At 43.6% G+C, this 22,545-nt stretch overlaps 1 protein-coding gene across 1 annotated transcript in view; it reads left to right on the top strand.

The window, feature by feature from the left end:
* Nucleotides 1-240: 240 nt before the first annotated feature.
* Nucleotides 241-22,545, top strand: part of CREG2 (cellular repressor of E1A-stimulated genes 2) — a 130,968-nt gene continuing 108,663 nt past the window's right edge. The window contains exons 1-2 of the mRNA XM_006870768.1: nt 241-681; nt 3,712-3,881. Of these exons, the coding sequence (XP_006870830.1) occupies nt 241-681; nt 3,712-3,881 (611 nt within the window). The remainder of the gene's footprint in view (nt 682-3,711; nt 3,882-22,545) is intronic.

Below are 22,545 nucleotides of genomic sequence, written 5' to 3' on the forward strand. Positions count from 1 at the left end.
GTAGAGCCTGCCCACAGTGGCAGCAGGAGGCGTTTAATCTTCCAAAAGCCTTGACTTCTCAACGGGGTGCAAGGTTTTACCGGCATGCCCTGGAGACAGTACTGGCTACCCCACCCAGGAATCCTTAAGTGGTGGGATGGGAGTTCCAGCTCCCCACATCCGCCGCAGGGGGGCGCTGCCGCCCTTCCCGGCGCTGGCGCGCTGCTAGCGGTCCCCGCGGCTGGGGACGCCGGTTGCAAGATGTCCGTGCGAGGCGTCCAGCATGTGGCGCGGGCCGGGGCCGGCCTCTCCTGGCTTCTCTGCTGCAGTGTCCTGCTGTCCCCGGCTGCTGGGTACGTTATCGTGAGTTCGGTGTCCTGGGCCGTTACAAACGAGGTGGACGAGGAGCTGGACAGCGCCTCCACTGAGGAGGCGCTGCCCGCGCTGCTGGAGGACTCGAGCAGCATCTGGCAGCAAAGCTTCCCGGCCTCGGCGCACAAGGAGGACGCGCACCTGCGGCCCCGAGCCAGCGCCGCCCGCGCCCGACTGCCCCCCGCCCCGCCCGGCATGTTCTCCTACCGGCGCGAAGGCGCCAAGGCGTCCGGGGCCCCACCCGCCTCCAGGCTGCGCCCGGGGACCGCCCGCTTCCTGGCGCACGCCAACGGCTGGGGCTGTCTGGCCACGGTGTCCGCACAGGAGAAGGTAAGGCAGCCTCAGGCCGGGACGGGGTTCGCTTTTGCAGTGCCGGACGGACTGCAGGCTGCAGGTGTCTACGTCTCAGTGGTCTGGAAATCAGGCGGTGTGGACATGAGGCAGGGAGACGCTAGCGAGCACTCTCCTCCAGGTCTAACGTCGTGTCTGGTGGGCTAGATTGAACCGTCTATACCATGTAAATCATGGAGCCAGATTTCGCTTGCTTAACCTAGCAAAGTCGGGGAGCGCGGGGAGCTGTCACTGGAAAAAAAAGGCTTTTTGCCAGGTGGTTGCGATGGTCAAAGGGAAGTATAAATAAGCAGCTCCTGACCAGAGAGACCTGGACAAAAGAAGCCAGGGCTGCCTTTGGAATTTGAGAAGGCACACACCGCCCCGCCCAGCTCACAGCACTGCTCAATCGGCCCCAAGCTTCCCCCTTGTCCACTGGCACTTAATTGAGGCAGAAACACCACCAACAGAGGCTGCGTGGAAATTTACACGGTTAAAAATTGAACACAAGAATTTTTCTGGAAAGGCAATGTATTGTGGAAAGTATGTGCGTTCTGAAGTGAGCTGTTACAGCTGCCGTTTTTATGGTGAAGTTCACGAGTGTTGTACTCACCTGTTAGACATGATTCCATCTTGAGCTGAAATGACACAAATAAAGCTTGAGGATGTAACGCTCATAAAAACACATCCTCCAGAAGTTTCTGTTGTTGTTGAGGTAGGTGTCAGGGCTTCATTACGGGGCAGATATGCAAAGAGTGTAGAATGTTTAGGAAGCAGGTTCTGGCCCCAAGCTCTGACACTGACTTTTTCAACTTTGCTTTCCTCAGCTATAAAATTAAGTTGTAGACTAGACCTTTTGGGGGGAGAGAGAACTTAAAAAATTAAGTGATAACTTTATTATGATATGGCAACGATCTTAACCTCTTTAGTGTCAGATTCTTGCCAGATGGGTATTCACAGCCTCCAGATGGATTTGCACAGTTACATCTGGTGTTCCTAAGGCCAAGAAAATATGAAGTTTAAATACTTTGGTTTAAAACACAAATCTTTTTCAAGCAATGGTAAGTCTAATACAAATGTATTAAAGAAATGCATTTTAACTTCCCACATCATTGTCATAACTTTGTTTCAAATTTCTCTTTCCAAAATGGATATTTAATCTAAATTCAATAAATACAGAAAAACATTTACCAAGGGCCTACCATGTGTTAAAAGTATGACTGACGCTGAACAGTGTATGACAAGGAAAAAAACAGAACCTGAGAATGAAGTTACACTACCACTCTGGAGGACTCCTTAACATTTTGTTTTATTAAAAGACATTTTTAACTTTTAAAACCTGCCCTAGACACAGTTCTCCATGCCTTTCTCATACAGTGTTTCAAAGATAAAGACATCCTTTGGGTTCTGAGCTAAGTAACAGTGATTTATACTTTGTGACGTTCTGGTGTGGCACTGTAGAATACGCACTGGACTGCTAACCACAAGGTCAGCGGTAAAAAAAAAAACTAAAAAAACTAACAACTGCTCCTCTGAAACACAAACAGGGTCATATGGTGCACAACAACACACCCTGTAAAGGGTTACACTCACAAGAGATTGGGAGAGAGTTTGGGAAAACCTAAGAATTAAGTATTTTTGTGTATGTCTGAGATCTTCATCCACCCAACTGGATGATTCATGGGAGGGAAATCTCATTTTTGTGACTTCCTTTTAATGAAAAAATAACAAATCAATTTCCCTTAACTTGCTGAGTCCTACAATGACACATTATTGATTACAACTTAAATGTTGTTGATGTCATGTGCTGTCGAGTCAGTTCCAACTCATAGCATTCCTGTGCACAACAGAATGAAACACCACCTGGACCTGCACCATCCTCACACAATTGTTCTATGTGAGCCCATTGTTCCTGCCACTGTGTAGGTCCATTTCAGAGGAGGGTCTTCCTCTTTTCCAATGATCCTCCACTTTATCAAGCATGGTGTTCTTCTCCAGGAATTGGCCCCTCCTGATAACATTTCCAAAGTATGAGAGACAAAGTCTTACCATCCTTGCTTCTAGGAGCATTCCAGCTGTACTTATTCCAAAACAGCTTTGTTTGCTTTTCTGCAATCTATGGAACTTTCCGTATTCTTCACCAATGCCATCATTCAAATGCATTGATTTTTCTATGGTCTTCCTTATCCATTGTCCAACTTTCACATGCAGATGAAGTTTAGGTCAGGCATACACACCTTGGTCCTCAAACTGACATCTTTGCTCTTCAACACTTTAAAGAGGTCTTGTGTCTGTCTAATAATACCATACGTTGTTTAAGTTCTTGACGGCTGCTTCCATGCTCATTGATTGCGGATCCAAGCAAAATGAATTCCTTGACAACTTCAGTCTTTTCCTCATTTATCATGCTATTTACTAGCCCACTTGTGAGGGTTTTGGGTGCAAACCATACTGAAGACTGTCGTCTTTGATCTTCATCAGTAAGTATTTCAAGTCCTCTTTGCTTTCAACAAGCCAGATTGTGTCCTGTGTCTGCATATTGCAGGTTGTTAATGCATCTTCCTCCAATCCTGATGCCACATTCTTCTTCAAATTGTCCAGCTTCTTGAATTATATGCTCAGCATTCAGACTGAGTAACTATGGTGAAAGGATACAACCCTGAAGCACACCTTTCCTGATTTTAAATAACAATTAGTAAATGAGAAGGTGGTGTGGTCCTGAACGTCACAATCATAGAAAGTTCCTGGAGCCTACAAACCGGGTAAAATGCTAAAGTCAAGACATTCATTCTAGTCCAGAAATTGGCAAAGCTTTAGAGAAGGCAATGAAGCACTAGGACACCAATGAGACTTGTGTAAGAGGCCTTAACACTCCCCCACAAATTCCATTGGGTGTTGTCAAAATCATTGGGAAGCTGTGCTCCCTTGCGTCCCTGGTGTTATATTTCTTGAGGAGAGACATAAGCTAAACTCTCAGTAGAAGTCAGCTCACACATCTGCATTGACAAAGCCTCCTTTGGTGTTTGTTAGATCCCGGGACTTCCTTTTGTGAACTGTCTGCCCATCAGTGATGGCCCCATCAACAACAGCACTGGAATTCCTTTCTTCTACTTGACGCCCAAGGACTTCACTGTGGCCGATCTGATGAAGAACCCCATGGCTTCACTGACACTGTCAGAATCAGAGGGAGAGTTCTGCAGGTAAGACTGCTTCTTGCTTGGCTTATCCTCACTCACATAGGTCCCAGGAAGCTTTTGGCAGAGAGACAGAGGGGTGGGCTCCTCTGTGGCTCACATGACTTTAATAGAACCCTGCAGTTTTAAAAGTTGAGATGTAATTTAGATCCAGAGAGGGAGAGCGACTGTGTGAAGACCTGGGGGGTACAGGGGAAGGATTGCGATAGAATGAATGTAAAACTAATGTTCTCCCATGTAAATTATCACATAATTCACAATAAAACATTTAAGAAAAAAAAAAAGTTGAGATATAAGCTGATAGCTTCACCAACTTGAAGTGGGAAGAGTGTACCTTTGGATTCAGAGAAATATAATTCCACCACTCACCAAACTGCGAGGTTAGGGGGAAGTTACTTAACTTCTGTGAGTCTCCGTTTCCTGATCTGTAAGGTGGGAAATAAGTTTCCACTTCAGAGTTATTAGGAGGGATGAATGAAAATATGTGCAGAGTGCCTTGAGTGGGTATCATATAACCTAGGTGGGTAAGTGTTGGCTCTTGCCTACAGCAAATACATCATAGGGTCTAATGATTGTTTCTCAATGAATTTCTATTCCACCCTAAGAGATGTGTATAAAATAAACAGGCTGAATCCTTTTATGCACTGTCTTAAAATCTCTCTACAACAAAAGGTTTCTATAAGATATTTAAGTACAAATGGAATGCTGGTCCTGACAACTTCATCAGAATTCAAAATGCATTACTTGAAACTAAATTCCCACCAGTGAGTTGTATACACCGAGCTCATTTGGGGGCTCCCAGGGGAGTGAGACATGCAGCAGGGTGGCCTTGGGACACAACCTGTGGAACCTCAGTCACTTCACCTGTGAAAGGTAGCAATGCTTTAGGAAATCGATGAGATTCATCCCAGCTCTGAAATTCCATTATTCTTTACGCAAGATATAAAAAAGAGAATTTGGTATTCCTTATGAAAGATAATCAAAGCAAAAGTCAACTGTAAACTTTGGCTTGGATAAGACTCTGTCATCTAGGGCTTGTTTGCCCTGGAGACACCAGCAATTAGAGACTTGGCAGTGTTCAGCTGCAGATACTTCCACTGACCCAGGACAAGTAATGTTTCCTTGTCCATAAACTCTTTCCTGTTCTTGGTCAGTCATGCTGATATCCCAGGATATCTTTCTAAACATCTTAGGTGTTTTCCTCCCTCAGGTAGCTGAGCATCTACTTGAATGCACCAAAAGCAATCACTGTGTTGTGGCATCTTGAGTCTCAAATCCAGAACACAGCTGCTCCAGGAAACAGGCAAGAGAATCTAGATGAATGAATAAGCCACCACATCACTCAGGGTATGGAAGGGGACTGTCCATTAACAGCTCCCAGCAGATGTCAGCACTGACAGGCAGGAGCTAGCTGAAAGCTGAGAGAAGTTCTCTCAGGGGAATGGTTGCAGGGTGCCTTCCTTCAGCCCCTCCACAACCAGGTAGGCTTGCCTCTGTGGCCTTGAGGCTTCATGGCCAGCCACCACAGGAAGTCCAGTGCAGCAGGTGGGTGAGGTGAAACAGTATCTGGGTACACCTCTAGCACTGGCCTTGAAGAGGAAGAATGGGCCGCCACCCATTGGCACCCCTATGTCTAGAGCCTGGTATAGAACTCCTGTTCCCCAGAACTGCTACCATCCTCACACTGTTTAAGCTTCTGCAATATTAAAATATCACTTATATAAACATCTACAAAGCTAAGTTTAACCCCAGTAGGCATCATGCTTCGCTTCAAAGTAAAGGCTTCCAAAGGATGAAAAACTTCGGCCCTCACCCCAGAAGTAACACGTTGACAGTGCTTCAGGCATGCTGCCTTTGTTACACCTGTTTTTCACAAATTGAAGGTTTGTGGCAAGCCTGAGTTCAGCAAGTCTGTTGGCACCATTTTCCAACAGCATGCTCACTTCGTGTCTGTGTGTCACATCTTGGTAATTCTTACAGTATTCCTAACTTTTTCATCATGCCTTTGTTTTTTAAGTGCTGTTAAGTTGGTTCAAACTCAAAGCAGCCCTGTAAAGGGTTTCTGAGGTTGTAAATCTTTTCGGGAGCAGGCCTCATCTTTCTCCCAAGGAGCAGCTGATGGGCTCAAACCACTGAACTGGTGGTTCATGTTGTTTGTTGTTAAGTGCCGTCGAGTCAGCTCCAATCCATAGCAACTCTGTGTATGGTTTCTGAGGAGCAGCTGGTAGGTTTGAACTGCCAACCTTGTGGTTGAAACTGACCTTGTGGTGCAATGCTTTATCTGCAGCGCCACACCAGGACATAGTCCAGTGCTTACCTAACAGAGCCCTAATGTTGTTGTTGTTATGTGCCTTGGAGTCAGTTCTGACTCATAGCAACCCTGTACAGGGTTTCCGAGGCTCTAAATCTTTATGGGAGCAGAAAGCCACATCTTTCTCCCGCAAAACAGCTGGCAGTTTCGAACTGCTGACCTTGTGGTTCGCAGCCCGATTCGTAACCACTACGCTACCAGAGCCATAATAGACTATAGTATAGTGTAAACAACTTCTATATGCACTGTTGTTGTTGTTAAGGGCTGTCAAGTCAGTTCTGACTCATGGCAAGCAGGTATAGGATTTCCAAGAAGCAGCTTGTAAGCTTGAACCACCAACCTTGTGGTTCAAACCAACTTTGCAGTCCAGTGCATTAACCTACAGTGCCACACTAGAACTGGAAAACAAAAAAATCTTCATGTGACTCACTTTATGGGGATCTTTGTTTTATTGTGGTGGTCTGGAACTGAACCCATGCCATCTCTGAGTTCTGCCTGTATTTCCATGACCTGCTTAAACCCTGGCCGGTTCATCTGTGTGAGGCTCACTTTCCAAGTGAGACCTTACATTCTAGGTTTTGCCTTCACAGTCTTGGTAATGTAGAGTGTGTTGTTGTTAAGTGCTGTCAAGTCAGTAGCAACCCTGTAACTGGTAAGCTTGAACTGCTGACCTTGTAGTTCAAACTGACTTTGCAGTCCAGCACATTAACCCACAGTGCCACAGCAGGATTCCAATGTAGAGCATAGGCCTCAAGTTAAAGCCCTCTGTCAGTGTTGGTAGAAAGCCATAGTGGACCCTGAATGCACCGGTCGAGCAAGGGCCCCATGACCACGAGAGCATAAAAAAGCGTCTTGCAGAAGTGTCCACAGTCAAAAGCTGTCCTGTCAAGCACCTTGCGTGACATTTGGAGGGACATTCTAGCAAAGCAGCAAGCTGATGCCCCTCCCTCGTGATCCTAGGGTCTGAAGAGAGCCACCAGGGAGGCCAGGATTCACTGTCCTAGGCTCCAGAACACTTCCAAGAGGAAGAATCCAGACATCACTCATTTGTCCTATTGCTGTGACAGTAAATCCGGCCTTTCACCTTCAGAAGCCAAGCTTGTACTCAGAAAAATGAAAACTGCCTTCATTCTTGAAGCAGGTTCCCTTGAAACCTCCTGGCAAGAGCGTTTTTACTGTTTAATTTGATAGTGGTGGTGGTTCTGACTGTTAGCGACCCTGTATAGGGTTTCCGAGGCTGTAAATCTTTACGGAAGCAGAAAACCTCATCTTTCTCCCACAAAATGTCTGGTAATTTCGAACTGCTGACCTTGATGTTAGCAGCGTGACTCGTAACTACTACAGTTAGGAACAACCCAAATGCTCACAGCCTTTTCTGGTGCAATGCTGATGAAGTGGGGGCAGGGATCTTCCCTGTGTCGCCTTCAGCGGGTGGGCAGACAAAGCCAGGACTGGACCCTTAAGCCTAGAGGGCTTGCAGGAGCAGCAGAGCCATCAGAAACTGAACAGTGATAATGTACGCTCCATGCAGCCTCCTCGGCAAGGACAAGCAGGGAGGGAGCGGCATAGCTACTGACACGCTGAGTAAAGGGGATGCTGCAAAGCCATCATGTGCCCCTGGAGCAGCCACTGGAGAAGGGGCGGTTCAGCTGTAAGCCTTCCACTAGATTCATTAGGGCTGAGCGCTGTGCCTGTTCATTCAACAGCGACCAGCTGGGGAGCTGCACCTCTGCTGCTGGGACTCAGCCCCCGGGGCAGCCAGCCAGCCAGCCAGGCAGGCAGAATTCAGGAGGGGAGGATGAGAAGGATGCAAATGGAGCAGAGGGAGCAGCTGCTCCTACTCCCAGGACATTTAGCCTAAAAGACAGCTGGCAGGTAATGCGTATGTGCTTAATAAGCAGACAGCGTCCGCCATCAAATCAGAACCTACACACGTGCCTTACTTTCTAATTCCTCGTTTATTTAAAGTCCATTTTGTACTGTTATTCTGTTTACTCCGTGGGAGCTGTGATACCCTCATTTAATTAATTAGATGAATTACAAGTGGGGAACTATTTCCCAGCTCAGGATAAAAAGACAAATTGAGATTACGATTCCAGTTTAATAGATTCACTTGCAATTAGCGATTCCCACCTCTCTTCTTGTTCTGCTCCCTTCAGCACACATGCGTGAAGTCCCTTGGCGGTACAGTTAACACACTCAGCTACTAATCCAAAGATTGCAGGCCTGAGTCCACTCAGAAGTGCCTTGGGAAAAAAGGCCTGGTGTTCCACTTTTGAAAAAATCAGCCGTTGAAAACCCTGTGGAGTACAGTTCTACCCTGACACGGGCACATGGGGTTCTCCATGAGTCAGAATCAATTCCAGAACAACTATTTGTCCAGATGTTCCTGCAAATAAATGAATTTATGTTCAGACCAGAGACTCAGTTGTGTGGAAATCCAATAAGTATTGACTGACTAAGCAAACCCACCCAGAAAGTGTATCTTCTGGGGTAAAATCTTTTCTTGTGGAGCATGAAGGTTTTCATTTGCTTTTTCTGAGGATATCCTGAGGAAACCAAAAGAGGATTATCAGAGACTTTTTATGAAGTGAAATATTTTCACTGATAGGTTGGACAAATGCTAGTCTCCTCAGGAGATCAAGTTCACCATCAGGAAAATGGAACATAAAAACATGTTACCCCCTAAAAGTCTTTTAATGAAAAATTACAGTGGATCAAGGTCCCAATCATTGCCCTGAATTGAAGCACCCCTGCTCTACCTATGAACAATGGTTCTTGTTAGAGGCTTCCTTGGCCAAACTTTGATGTGGTTTGGAGTCCCTGAGTGGTGCAAAATATTACATGCTCGATTGCTAACGGAAAGGTTGGAGGTTCAAATCCACCCAGAAGTTCCTCAGAAGAAAGACTTGACAATCAACTTCCCAAAAACCAGCCACTAAAACCCTTATGGAGCACAGTTCTACTCTAACACAAATGAGATCACCGTGAATCTAAATTTATATCAACTGTTTGTTGGTGTGGTTTGACATCAGAGGAGATGCTAAGATTCCAGTTTGCAAAGGAATCTAATTTCAAGGGGGAGGTGCCAAACTAGGAATGGGTTGATGTCAAGTAGGTATATAAAACGGAAGCTGTTAAAAACTGATGATCCATCCCAAAGGATGACTCGCCTGGAGGGCAAATGTTGCAGAGATAACCCAACACACAGCAAAAGGTATTGCCAACACGAGAGCCTTTGGGACAACTTGCTCGGTCATAGAGGTGATTCCTGCACTATCCTATGAGCAGCCCTGAATTTTATGGTCACATTGACAAGAGGAGAAACACCTTCAGTGAAACAACTTAGGGGAGGGTGATGTGACTGGATAATGGACAATGGATGGAATTGGACAATGTAGTGGCAGAGAACTTGTTTGAATTATGTTTGGTGGACACTAGTACTCATAAGTGATGAACTTGGCTTTCTGGCTGATGAGATTTCTAAGCAAGATATTAAAGGGGCCATGTGATTTCTCCTTGCTGATTTTTAGTAAAATGCAAGATACAAGAGATGGGGTAAAACAAATGCCAAGACACATAAAGATCTCCAAGGAACCAGGAAGCAGAAACTGAAGTGACAAGGACCTTCCCCCAAAGCTGACAGAGAGAGAAAGCCTTCTCCTAGAGGTGACACTCTGAATTCAGACTTCTAGCCTCCTAAACTGTGAGGATAAATGTGTTAAAGCCACTGACTTGTGGTACTTCTGTTATAGCAGCGCTAGTTATCTAAGATGATAACTTAGATTTAAGAGAGTTTAGTTTGCATTTGTGCCATGAATACCAACTAAATGCTTTGAGTAATGAATACAAACAAGTCAATTACTATGTACTGAGTTTAATCGTTTCTTGTATGCAAAAAATGAAGAGATCCTGGCAATGTAAATGCCTTGTAGCCACTCCTCTCCCAGCCCCCATCTTTTCATCTGCTCTTGTAGGAAGAAAAGATACTTTTGTGTGATAGATGAAAAACCTCCTAATTCCAAATGCAGGCTCTGTGATTTGTATTTGGAAGATATTCTAGCCAATCATTCTCTAGATGAGCTCCATCAACTCAACACACAAATAAATGACAAGCTTGCAGCAACCTGCTTACTAATAGCCAACATGAGTCTCTGACTGGAATCTCTGCCCACCTATGATATGATACTCATTTCCAAGTACAGGGCCAGCCCTAATCGGTTACAGAAGCTAAATCCCATTTCTCTTCAGTGATTCGGTTTCATTCCCCTTGAAGGGAAAGTATAAATCTTCTAAATAATTGCTCGCTCTCCAGATATGTGTTGCCTCTTCTCCTTTCTCACAGTCCTGTGTTCCTGGAACTAGCATTAATCTGAGTAGCTTTGTAAAGAGCTGTCTGGGAAACAGACAAAAGTTGGTGAACAAGAATCTCAGTACTCCCTTGCATCTCCCACACATTTCTGGAGCCAGTTCCCATGTCTCTCGCTCTGACTTTGTCTCTGCCCATGAATTGTTACCTGCCTGGTTCTCATCCATTTGAGGAATCCACTAATGATTCCAGTTACTTGGTCCTTACAGCATCCCTTTTCTCAGTCCTCTAGCTACCTCTCCTGACCCAGTTGCAGCTTTTCCCCCCTGTGCTTCCCTAGACCCTAATTTTTTATTGTGGTTGTTGTTGTTAGGCACTATCGAGTTGGTTCGAACCAAGCACTATCCAGTCCTATGCTGTCCCCACAATCGCTGCCATGTGTGAGCCCATTGTTGTAGCCACTGTGTCACTCCATCTTATTGAGGGTCTGCCTCTTTTCCCTGACCTCCCCCTTACCAAGCATGATGTCCTTCTCCAGGAACTAGTGCCTTCAGATAACATGTCCAAGGTATGTAATAGGAAGCCCTGCCATTCTCGCTTCATAGGAGCTTTCTGGTTGTACTTCTTCTAAGACAGAGAGGTTCATTCTTCTGGCAGTCCATGGTACGTATAATAAAGATTCTTTGCCAATGAAATCATATACAATAGGATGAATGTAAAACTAATGTTCTCCCATGTAAACTATCACATAATTCACAATAAAACATTTTAAAAAAGGATTATTTGCCAACACACCATAATTCAAAGACATAAATTCTTCTTCAGTCTTCATTATTCATTACCCAACTTTCAGATGCATTTGAGGCTATTGAAAGTACTGTGGTTTGGGTCATCAAGCACACCTTAAGTCCTCAAGGTGACATCTTTGCTTCTTAACAGGGAGTCAGTTCTGACTCACATTGACCCTATCTGACAGAATTAAGCTCTGGCTGGCTGGAATCATTCACACACAAAAAGGCCTTCAGATTTCATGCTCTGCAGCATTAATGAGATGCTTTTTTAAATCATCCATATGAAAAGAGCTCTGGTAGCGTAGTGGTTACGAATCGGGCTGCGAACCTTAAGGTCAGCGGTTCGAAACTACCAGCTGCTCCGTGGGAGAAAGATGAGGCTTTCTACTCCCGTAAAGATTTACACCCTCGGAAACCCTGTACAGGGTCACTATGGGTCGGAACCGACTCGACGGCACTTAACAACAACAACAACATATGAGATCATGGAGTCCTAGTGTGGTGCTGTGGGCAAATGCGCTGGACAGTAACATCATTTTCAACTACAAAGTAGGTGGTTCAAGCCTACATACAGGGTCATTATGGGTCAGAACTAGCTTGATGACACATAACAACAACAGCATATGAGATCATACTTATTCAGTCTCTATGCTGAGCGAATAATTCAAGAAGCTGGATTAGAGGAAGACTCATTAACAACCTGCAATATGCAGATGATACAATCTTGCTTGCTGAAAGCAACCAGGACTTAAAATACTTACTGATGAAGATCAAAGGCCACAGCTTTCAGTATGGACTACATCTCAATGTAAAGAAGAAAAGAATCCTTACTACTAGACCAATAAATAACATCAAGATAAATGGAGAAAAGATTAAAGCTGTCAAAGACTTCAATTTGTTTGGATCCACCATCAACACTCAAGGAAGCAGCAGTCAAGAAATCAAATAACACATTGCATTACGCAAATCTGCTACAAAAGACTTCTTTAAAGTGTTTAAGAGCAAAGCTATCAGGTGTACCTGACCCAAGAAATGGTATTTTTAATAATCTCATATGCATATGAAAGTTGGTCAGTAAATAAGGAAGACCATAGAAGAATTGATGCATTTGAGTTATGGTGTTGGAGGAGAATATTGAAAGTACCACAGACTACCAAAAGAACAAGCTAATCTGTGTTGGAAGAAGTATAGCCATAATGCTCCTTGGAAGCCAGGATGACCAGACTTTGTCTTTCATTCTTTGGGTATATTATCAGGAGAGACTGGACCCAGAAGAAGAATGTCATGATTGGTAAAGTGGAGGGTTGAAGAGAAAGATGAAGGTAAAGTGGAGGGTTGTACCAACAAGCGGGATTAGCACAGAGGCAGCATCAATGGGCTCAAATATAGCAATGATTGTGAGGTTGGCACATGAGCAGTGTTTCATACTGTTGTACATTGGGTTGCTATGAGTCAGTACCCACTCAATGGCACACAGCAACAACAATATGAGATCACATAGTCAACAGTTTCTCTAAAGCAAACAGAAGAAGGTAAGAGGACAGGGAAACTAGAGTACTGAATATGGTACAACCAGAACAGAATGAACGAGAGTAATGAACATTGTGAAAAATGTTACCCACTATAACACTGAATAATTTGTGTAGAAATTGTTCATTGTTAATTTTCTGGGCAGGCTGGGTTGGGGTAGGAGTTCTGGTGTGGCACTGTAGGATAAACACTACACTGCAAGATTGATTTGAACAGCAAGGTTGATGGTTCAAGCTCACCAGCCTTTCCTCAGAAACCCTATGCAGGGTTTCTATGAGTCAGAACTAACTTGATAACATTAACAACAACAACAACACGCAGGGTTCTAAACAATTATATATTCATACAATTATTACAACAGTTTCATGTTGTTATTGTTAGCTGTCATAGTATCAGTTCTGACTCAGTGACCTTATGCACGACAGAAGGAAACTCTGCCTCGTCCTGCGCCATCCTCACAATTGTTATATTTCAACCCACTATTGCTGCCACTGTGCCAATCCACTTCATTGTGTGTCTTCCTTTTTTTCACTGATCTTCCAGTTTTCCAAGTATCATGTCCTTCTCCAGGGACTGGTCCCTCCTGATAACATGTCCAAAGTATGAGAGACAAAGTCTCGCCATCCTGACCTTCAAGGAGCATTCTGGCTGCACTTATTTCAACACTGATTTGTTTGTTCGTCTGGTAGTCCATGGTACTTTTAATGTTTTTCTCCAACAACATAATTCAAATGCATTAACAGTTTTCTTTATTTATTGTCCAACTTTCACATGTATATGAGGCTATAGAAAATACTATGCCTTGGTATTTGCACATTTGCCCTCAAATTTATTTCTTTGCTCTTGATACTTGAAAGAGGGATTTTGCAACATGTGATATTAATGATAGTGTCTGATGATTTCCACATTCTACTGGGTCACCTATCTTTGTAATGGTTACAAATATGAATCTCCTCCAATAGGTTGGCCAGGTAACTCTCTTCCAGATTTCTTGACATAGATGAGTGAGCACCTCTAGGGCTGCATTAGTTTCTTGAAAGATTTCAATTTTCATTCCATCAATTCCTAGAGCCTTGTTTGTCGCCAATGTCTTCAGTGCAGCTTGGGCTTATTCCTTCAGTATCATTGGCTCTGAATCATATGCTACCTCTTGAAATGGTTGAACATCAACAATTTCTTTTTGGTACCATGACTCTATGCATTCCTTCTATCTTCTTTTTTTGTGTGTGTGTGTGTGCCTCTTTTTTTTCCCCTTAAATGTTTTATTATGAATTATGTGATAGTTTACATGGGAGAACACTAATTTTATATTCATTCCATCGCATATCGTCTTATTGCCATGGTTACAATCCCCTCCATGCATCATCAGCCAACCAAAGGGTTGGCTGCAATCCTTCCCCCCGTACCCCCCAGGTCTTCAGCACACAGTCGCTCTCCCTTTCTGGATCCAAAGTCTCCAGCCAATCCATCGCTCCACGTCATCATCTCTGCCTTCATCCCAGGCATCACTACTTCTCTAGGTAGGGTCCTGCTCTCCACTCTTCTCCCTTGATGGTCCTAGGGACCTCCGCTCCTAGACTGAAAAGTTAATCACTCCCCTCCTTGCTATAAAACGTCTACCTTTACATTTCCAACCCTCACAATCAGTCCTGATAACAATTATTCACTATTGTATCACAAGAGACCCGTCTGCATTTCATTGCATCAACCCCACCTAGACAGATTGAATACTACTCACTGGAGATTCCACCTTCCTCCAGGCCCTCTGGATCTAGGTTCCCTCTTGAAAGCTTGTAAGCCAGTCACTTCTTGCCTTTGTAGCCCCCTGCCCCCCATTTTGGGTAGCCAATCCTTCCATCTTCTTTTGATGCTTTCTGCATCATTCAATATTTTGCCCACAGAATCCTTCAGTATTTTAAGCTGAAGCTTGAATTTTTATTTCAGTTCTTTCAGCTTGAGAAACACTGAGTGTGTTCTTCCCTTTTGGTTTTCTAACTCGAGATATTGGCACATTTCATTATAATACCCGACTTTGACTTCTCGAGCTGCTCTTTGAAATTTTCTATTCAGCTCTTTTACGTCCTCATTTTTTCCATTCACTTTAGCTTCTCTATGCTCCAGAACAAGTTTCAGAGTCTTTTCTGACATCCATTTTGGTCTCTCCTTTCTTTCCTGTCTTTTTCATGATCTTTTGTTTTCTTCCTGTATGATGTTCTTGATGTCATCCCACAGTTGTTCTGGTCTTTGGTCATTAGTGTCTAATTCATCAAAATCTGTTCTTGAGATGGCCTCTAAATTCAGGTGGGATATATACAAGGTCATATTTTTACTCTCATGAACTTGTATTCATGTATAATTTTCTTAAACTACTGTCTGAACTTTGATGAAGATCTGTTCCGCTGTTGCTCCCTGGCATGTTTTAGCTGATGATATTGAGCTTTTCCACCATCTTTTCCCAGAGATGTAGTCAGTTAGATTCTTGTGTATTCCATCTGGTGAGGTCTACGTGTATATTGTTCTTGCTAAGTGGTGTCAAGTCAGTTCCAACCCATAGCGACCCTGTATAGGGTTTCCAGGGAGCAACTGGTATGTTTGAATCACTGACCTTGCAGTTCAAACTGCAGTCCAGCACATGAAGAAGTCGTTGGTGTTGCAAAATTCTATCATGCGATCTCCAGCATTATTTCTTTCACCAAGGCCATATTTTCCAACTACTGATCCTTCCTCTTTTTTTCCCACCTGTACATTCCAATCGCCAGTAGTCTCATGAAAGAGGCACTACTGTTGGCCCTGTTTTACAAATAAGGAAGCTGAGGCACAATGAGTGTGATAGAAAGTTCAAATTGTACTGGGTTTGGGATTCAGTCCCAGGTAAGCTGGCTCCTCAGCCCATGCTGGCACTGTTGCCCCCACCCAGCCTCTCCATATCAGCTGCACCCTGGAACTACTGACAATCCCCAACCTTACCTTCCAGAAAGAGCAGGTTCAGAGACTGCAGAACCTACACAGAGGTGGTTTTTTTTTAAGTTGTTCACATAAAATTCCCATCACACAAGTTGCACTTCAATACACACAAGACATGGAATTCACTTTAAATGCATTGTTATGGATACATGTAGGTGGTCTATTTCAAGTATCATATTCACATCAACTAGTATTTGCTGAGTATCCACTGTGTAATGAATCCTGCTAAGCACTGCCAGGGATCAAATTGAGGACAGATAGTAACTGCTTCTGAAAGGAAGGAAAAGATGCCAGACATTACAATGGCTTCCAGCACGAACTATGTGGAATTAGGCCAAACTCACATGTGAAGGGCTCAGTCTACCACATGGCTGCCCTTACTTCAGACACCAGCCATAAGCTTGGGGATCCCCAAGAAGCCCCATTTCCAACCAACTGACTGCCAGTCTACCCTCAGACTTAATTATTCACTAGAATGACCCACAAAATTCACTAAAAGTACTATACTTAGCAGTCACAGTTTTATTTCAACAAAAAGATAGAAATCAAAACCAGGCCAAAGGAGAGCTACATTGAGCAAGATCTAGGAGAGTCCCAAACTCTCATTGCCCCAGGGACACCTCACTCTTTTAGCATATCATTGCATGAATATATGCAGAATATTGTCAATCCTGGAAGCTCACTCAAGTCTAGTCCAGAGTTTTTATTGAGGCTTAATGGAGTCCTGGTGTGGTGCTGTGGGTTAATGCGCCAGACTGCAAAGTATTTGAACTATAAGATCAGCAGTTCCGGTGGTTCAAACTCACCAGCTGCTCCTTGGAAACCCTATACAGGGTCGCTATGGCTCAGAACCAACTCAACGGCACTTAACAATAACAACAACAATTACACAGGGATTGGCTGAACTCAATCTCTAGCCCCTACTTCTCCCTGAAAGTTGTGGTGATGTCATATGGCTCAATGCTTCCATTTTCTAATAACATAGTTGGCCTTTCTGGCAGGACCCGTTTCCATCCTATGTCTTGTAGTCTCAAGTTCAGTCTGTGGGACTCACCACACAAAGCAGACTCTCTAGTTACTTTAGAATTTCAAGGGCTTAGAGGTTACCTCCCAGGAACCAGGGACAAAGAGACCTGTTATTGGGTGAAGTTAATTCTTCACTGCACAAACACATATGGAAATGATTGTGACACAAGATGGACATAAGAAATCATCTAAGGGATAGAAAGGATTACCTTTGATTGGTGGAGAGAGAGAGAAAGTTTCATGAAAGAACTTGTATATCTTCTACTCCTGTCAAAGAGTAGGCACACGTACTCCGTTAAAATGAAAATCAAGAGATTTAATGAAGGACAAGACAATTTACAAGTTGGGCAGCAGCCCTGTGGAGAATACTGTCTATATTCTATAGAAAAAGCAAACTATAACTTCTGTTAAAATTAGAGCATACTGAAGGAACAAAACGATCCAGAATTGAGCCAGCACCCTGTAAGGATTCACCAATATACTGAAGTGAAAGGACATTTTCACAAACCTTAAATACAGACGATCCAGGAATTTAAAGAGGAAAATTCTGATTTGAGTGACATTTACAAAATTGTACTTTAATGATACAAGAAGCAAGAAAGCCGAATGATACAAGAAGCAAGCCGCTTTCTACTTTAGTTTGCTAATCCTAAAGTTTGAGTCTGTATTAAATCTGTATGTTAAAAAAATCATCCAAGGAGTTGGGTTGTATGAAAAAGAATGTAGCATCAGGATTGAAATTGGTGAATTTGAACTGCTGGCTTGTGGTCCATTGCATTATCCCACAGCACCACACCAGGACTCCATAAAGAGTTGTTGCTATGAAGTGCCATTGATTCCAACTTAAAGCGATGTAGTGGTTATGAGTTGAGTGCTAACCTCAAGGTCAGCAGTTTGAAACAACCAGCTGTTCCGCAGGAGAAAGATGAGGCTTTCTGCTTCTTTAAAGATTTACAGCCTCAGAAACCCTATACTGGGTCGCTACGAGTCAGAACTGACTCCATGTCACATAACCAACCAACTAAAAGCAAACCTAAAAATATCAATTCCATTCTGCAACACATGGGGTCTCCATGAGTTGGCATTGGTGGAGAGCAACTGGTTTGTTTGTTTCTAAGAGAAAGGTCCATCCCAAGAGGAGAAAGGAAATGTAACCTGTACTCTTTCCTTTAAATACTTATGTCCAAAGAGCCTAGTGTGGCACTGTGGGTTAATGCGCCGGACCTCAAGGCCAGTTTGAACCACAAGGCCAGCTGTACAAGTTCATCAGCTGTTCCTTGGAAACTCTATAAGGGTCACTATGAGTCAGAACTGATAGAGACGGCACTTAACAACAACACTTTCTCTTGGGAGTCCTGGTGTGGTGCTGTGGGTTAATGCCCTGGATTGCAGTCGCTTTGAGCCACAAAGGTCGGTGGTTCAAACTCACCAACTGCTCCTTGGAAGCCCTATACACTGTCAGAACCGACTTGACGGCACTTAACAACGATAAAGAGCCTGAGTTAAACAAAACTTATTCCCAGCAACTCGGAGAATTCATTGATTAGGCCATTGAACTGAAGAATGGCAAAGGCATAAGTAGCCTGAAAATAAGCAAATATTCTTCAGATTCTCAAAACTCAAGAGGCTGGGAGACCCTGTCCTCACAAATACTGTTCATAGTGATTCAGAAGCAGTGTTTAAAAGATGGCTCCTGTGCCCTTAGAATAGAATAGAGGCATTGTGGTTGGGGAGGTTGTCACACTGAAGAGACCGTCCCTTTCTTTGATAAAGTCTCTGGATGGTGCAAACAGTTAACGTGCTCGACTGTTAATTGAAAGACTGGAGGTTCTAGTCTACCCAGAGGCCCCTAGGAAGTAAGGCCTGGTAATCTACTTCTGAAAATTCAGCCATGGAAACAGTTAAGATGCTCATGTAAACACTTGTCCTTTGACACATATGGGGTGGCCATGAGTTGATGCTGGTTTTCACTGATGGCTTCACTAAGGTGATAAATAGGAACTTACTATCACCTCACTATGGATATCATGGAGGCATCTGACATGAATAGTGTGGGGAAATAGGAGCTATGGGATAATACAGACTTTTCTTTTTTTAAGTTCATAAAGAATATGAATAGATAAACAATTGGTTGAATAATCAAAAGGAGTTAAAATTGATAGGTTGGGATTTAATCAGAAGGATATGCATTTGGTTTCTGGTTCCTTGCCTGTTCTCAATCTCCTAGAAAGAGGTGGGCATCTGGGAGCAGTGGAAGGCCTCTGGGGTTGAACTGGTAGAGAGCTTGATTGATGTTGTTCATCTTGTTTGGGAGAAATGGACAAGTGCCCACAGTAGCCAAAGCTATACTAGGAAAATGGTGCCAAGAAATAGGGACAAAATGGGGGCAGGGGACATTAACTAGGGTGGTTTGAGACATTAGATAGGTAAGTCATAAAATAACATTTTTAAAGTGATGTTGTTGTTGTTAAGTGCCGTCAATTCTGACCCATAGCAACCCTTGTATAGGGTTCCCAAGGAGCAGCTGGTGAGCTTGAACCACCGACCTTGCAGTTTAAATGACTTTGCAGTTTGATGCGTTAGCCCACAGCACCAAGTGATAGGAAATAAAAATATACTGAGCTGCTTTCACAGAAGTGTGGAGGAGAAGATGGCGAACACCTGACTTTGTTTCCCATCTGTCAGGGCATTAAGTCAACTCTTGTTCTTGTTGTTATGTGCGGTGGCGTTGGTTCCCACTCCTAGTGACCCTGTACAGGGTTTCTGAGGCTGTAAATCTTGGGGAAAAAAAAAATCTTTACGGGAGCAGAAAGCCACATCTTTCTCCCACGGAACAGCTGGTATTTTCTAACTGCCGACCTTGAGGTTAGCAGCCCGATTCGTAACCGTTACGCTGGGAGGTAGAAAATCAGCTGGCCAGGAAAAGAAGTCTTGGGAACAACCTGAGAACTTTGTGTGGATCTGGAAGGCTAGCACCAAAGAAAGGGGGCTCCATTTGTTCTGTGGTTACTCCTTACTGTGACCCCCTGACTCGTACATTCAGCATCCGTGGCTGATGCCGTCCACTCCCATAACCACACCCCAAATTTTGTAGCAAATGTACCAGATCTAGAATCTCAGTTCTGAGCATCCCACCCCTGAACTCCCTGGCTCACTTGCTGGATAACGCCTCTGTCACAGGCTGTGATGACATGGAGCCTGCTGTTCCTTCACCTCTATCACCACCCCACCACCTGGCTTCCCTTTTCTCTTTGTCCAGGTTGGATTCCATGGTTTCTCTTTGTAATCTCCCCGGAAGTCAATGCACTGCCTCTGCATTGATTCCCCTCTGGAGTTCTTGCCTGGCCACACCCCACTCCTTTAAGTCCTTTAATTTTCCTCCTTTTCTCTTCCTGCACCTACACAGCCAGCATTGCTGGGCCAGTGAACATGTGTCAGCACCATTTCCACTTTAATTCCATGAACTACATCCTCACATGCATTCCCAACTCTGCTAGGAAATCCTGCTTCGTTTCCCCATTGTAGCCACTGTTAGGGTCTGATAACTTGGCTTCTGCAGGGCTAGCAAGACCCACTTGAGGTTGGCGCAAACAGCACACACAGACAAAAAGCAGCAGATAGCAAGCAAGGCTTATTAAACCATGAATAGTGCACTTCTCAGAAGAGGAGAAGCGGAGTTGGAGTCTCTTTCACCAATAAGACTCGAGCCCCGGTTTTCTGTTCTTTCTCCTTCTTTATGGGGTTTTTGGCTCGTCTCCCTCAAGTTTAATTGATTGGTGGCAGGGTCTAAGTGACACATACTCTTCATTTGCACCTTTTTTGGTGGTCTAGCTCTTGGGGTGGTGCTGTGGGTTAAGGTGCTGGACTGCAAAGTCAGTTTGAACCGCAACGTCAGCAGTTCAAGCTCACCAGCTGCTCCTTAGAAACTATGGGTCCGAAGCGACTCGAAGGCACTTAACAACAGTAAAGCACTGCTCTGTTTCTCAGAAGGTGTGCTTGGCTCAGTTTCCTGGAATTGTTGATTCAAGTGCCAGGTGTTGGTGAGCAGTTAGTGTTACTGTTAGCTTCCTAATCTGTCCCTAACAGCCTCTTACCTGCCCTCAGTTTCATACTTTATCCCTTTGTTTAAGACCAGACGTAATCACTGTACTCTATTCTCTCTCAAATATAGATTTCACAATCTTTGAAAAAGGGAACTCTCTCATCTTTATCATTAACTCTGCAAGTTTACCTCCATCTATACCTGTAGTTCTCAACTGTGGGTCTTTTTGCCCCCCAGGGGACATTTGACAATGTCCAGACACATTTTTGGTTGACACAACTGGAGGAAAGGGACACCACTCCCATCGAGTGGGTAATGGTAAGGGATATTGCAAAGCTCCTACAATGCACAGGACAGCCCTCCACAACAAAGAATGACCTTGCCCAACAATAGAGGGATCCTCATAGAAAAGAAGAAATATGTGGACACAGCTTCAAATCCTGAAGGAATCCAGCCTTACTGGACCTGTGGAGGCTGGAAAAGTTACTATTACACTAAGTTACTCTTCAAACCTTGACTCAAAACTATCCCCTCAGGGCCTGCCTTTAAACTTAAGTGATTGTTATCCTTGGGTAGCATATTCTTTTTTTTTTAATTACCTATGTAAGATCAACGGGAGCACAGTAATTCTAGAGGATAAACACTGGTCCATGAACCACAAGGTTGGCAGTTTGAGCCCACCAGCTGCTCCTCAGGAGAATTATGAGGATTTCTGCTCCCACAAAGATTTACAGCCTCAAAAACCTGTACAGGATCACTATGACTCGGAACCGACTCAACAGCACTTAACTACAGCCACACGATACAAGCTCAAATGAACAGCAGCTATTTTAAAGCATAGAGAAGAAGGCTGGAGGCCAGGGGGTCAAAGTTAATGGGAGTAAAAGAGCTGGAAAATAAATAAAAAGAATGCTGGCACAATATGAAGAATGTAGTCGATGCCATTCTTGATGTGGATAAACTGCTGAATGGGAGTGGGATTTGCTGTGTACATATTTATCTAATGTAAAATAGTAGTTTTTTTAAAGTAGTAATGATCTGGCCCCAAATAGTTCCAAGGTTGTGAGACCCCGGTCTACACTCACCTTTCTTACTTTAGTACCTGGCTGGATACATCAGTCAGAGATAAAGTTGCATCAACAGTGGAACAGTACATTGTACAGGACAGTCATTTGTATTGCAGGACATTTGGTATTCCTGCCCCACCCACTAAATGCAAGTAGAGTCCCCCTGACCCCACCTCTTGATAACCAAAGATGCTCTATCTGCTTCGGATTTCCTTTTATGGGAAAGAAACCTCTCTTAGCTGAAATATACTAGTAGTAAGTTTGCCAGCCACAAGACTGAACAGTCCAAAAAGTATTAAAACTGTAATCCTTTCCTTCATTAGGCATTTCAGGGCTTGTATAAAACAAATACTTTTTTCTATAGGTTAAATAAATATTTTACTTAAAATGAGTTAAAATGTTAAATATATAAAATATTTTGAGCAGATATTTTAAGGCCATTCACTCAGTATATTTATGTATATATTACTTTAACTTCATAAGTCATCAAAGAACATAATGTATTCTTTTCTCTAAAATTCTTCTTTCCCATTGAGCACAAATACATAAATTTTAAAAAAAGAGAGAGAAGAAAACCCACTGTCATTGAGTTGGTTCTAACTCATAGCAACCATATATAGAATTTCCAGG

The sequence above is a fragment of the Chrysochloris asiatica genome, unplaced genomic scaffold, assembly GCF_000296735.1.
Source record: "Chrysochloris asiatica unplaced genomic scaffold, ChrAsi1.0 scaffold00150, whole genome shotgun sequence".
In the NCBI taxonomy this organism is placed as follows: Eukaryota; Metazoa; Chordata; class Mammalia; order Afrosoricida; family Chrysochloridae; genus Chrysochloris; species Chrysochloris asiatica.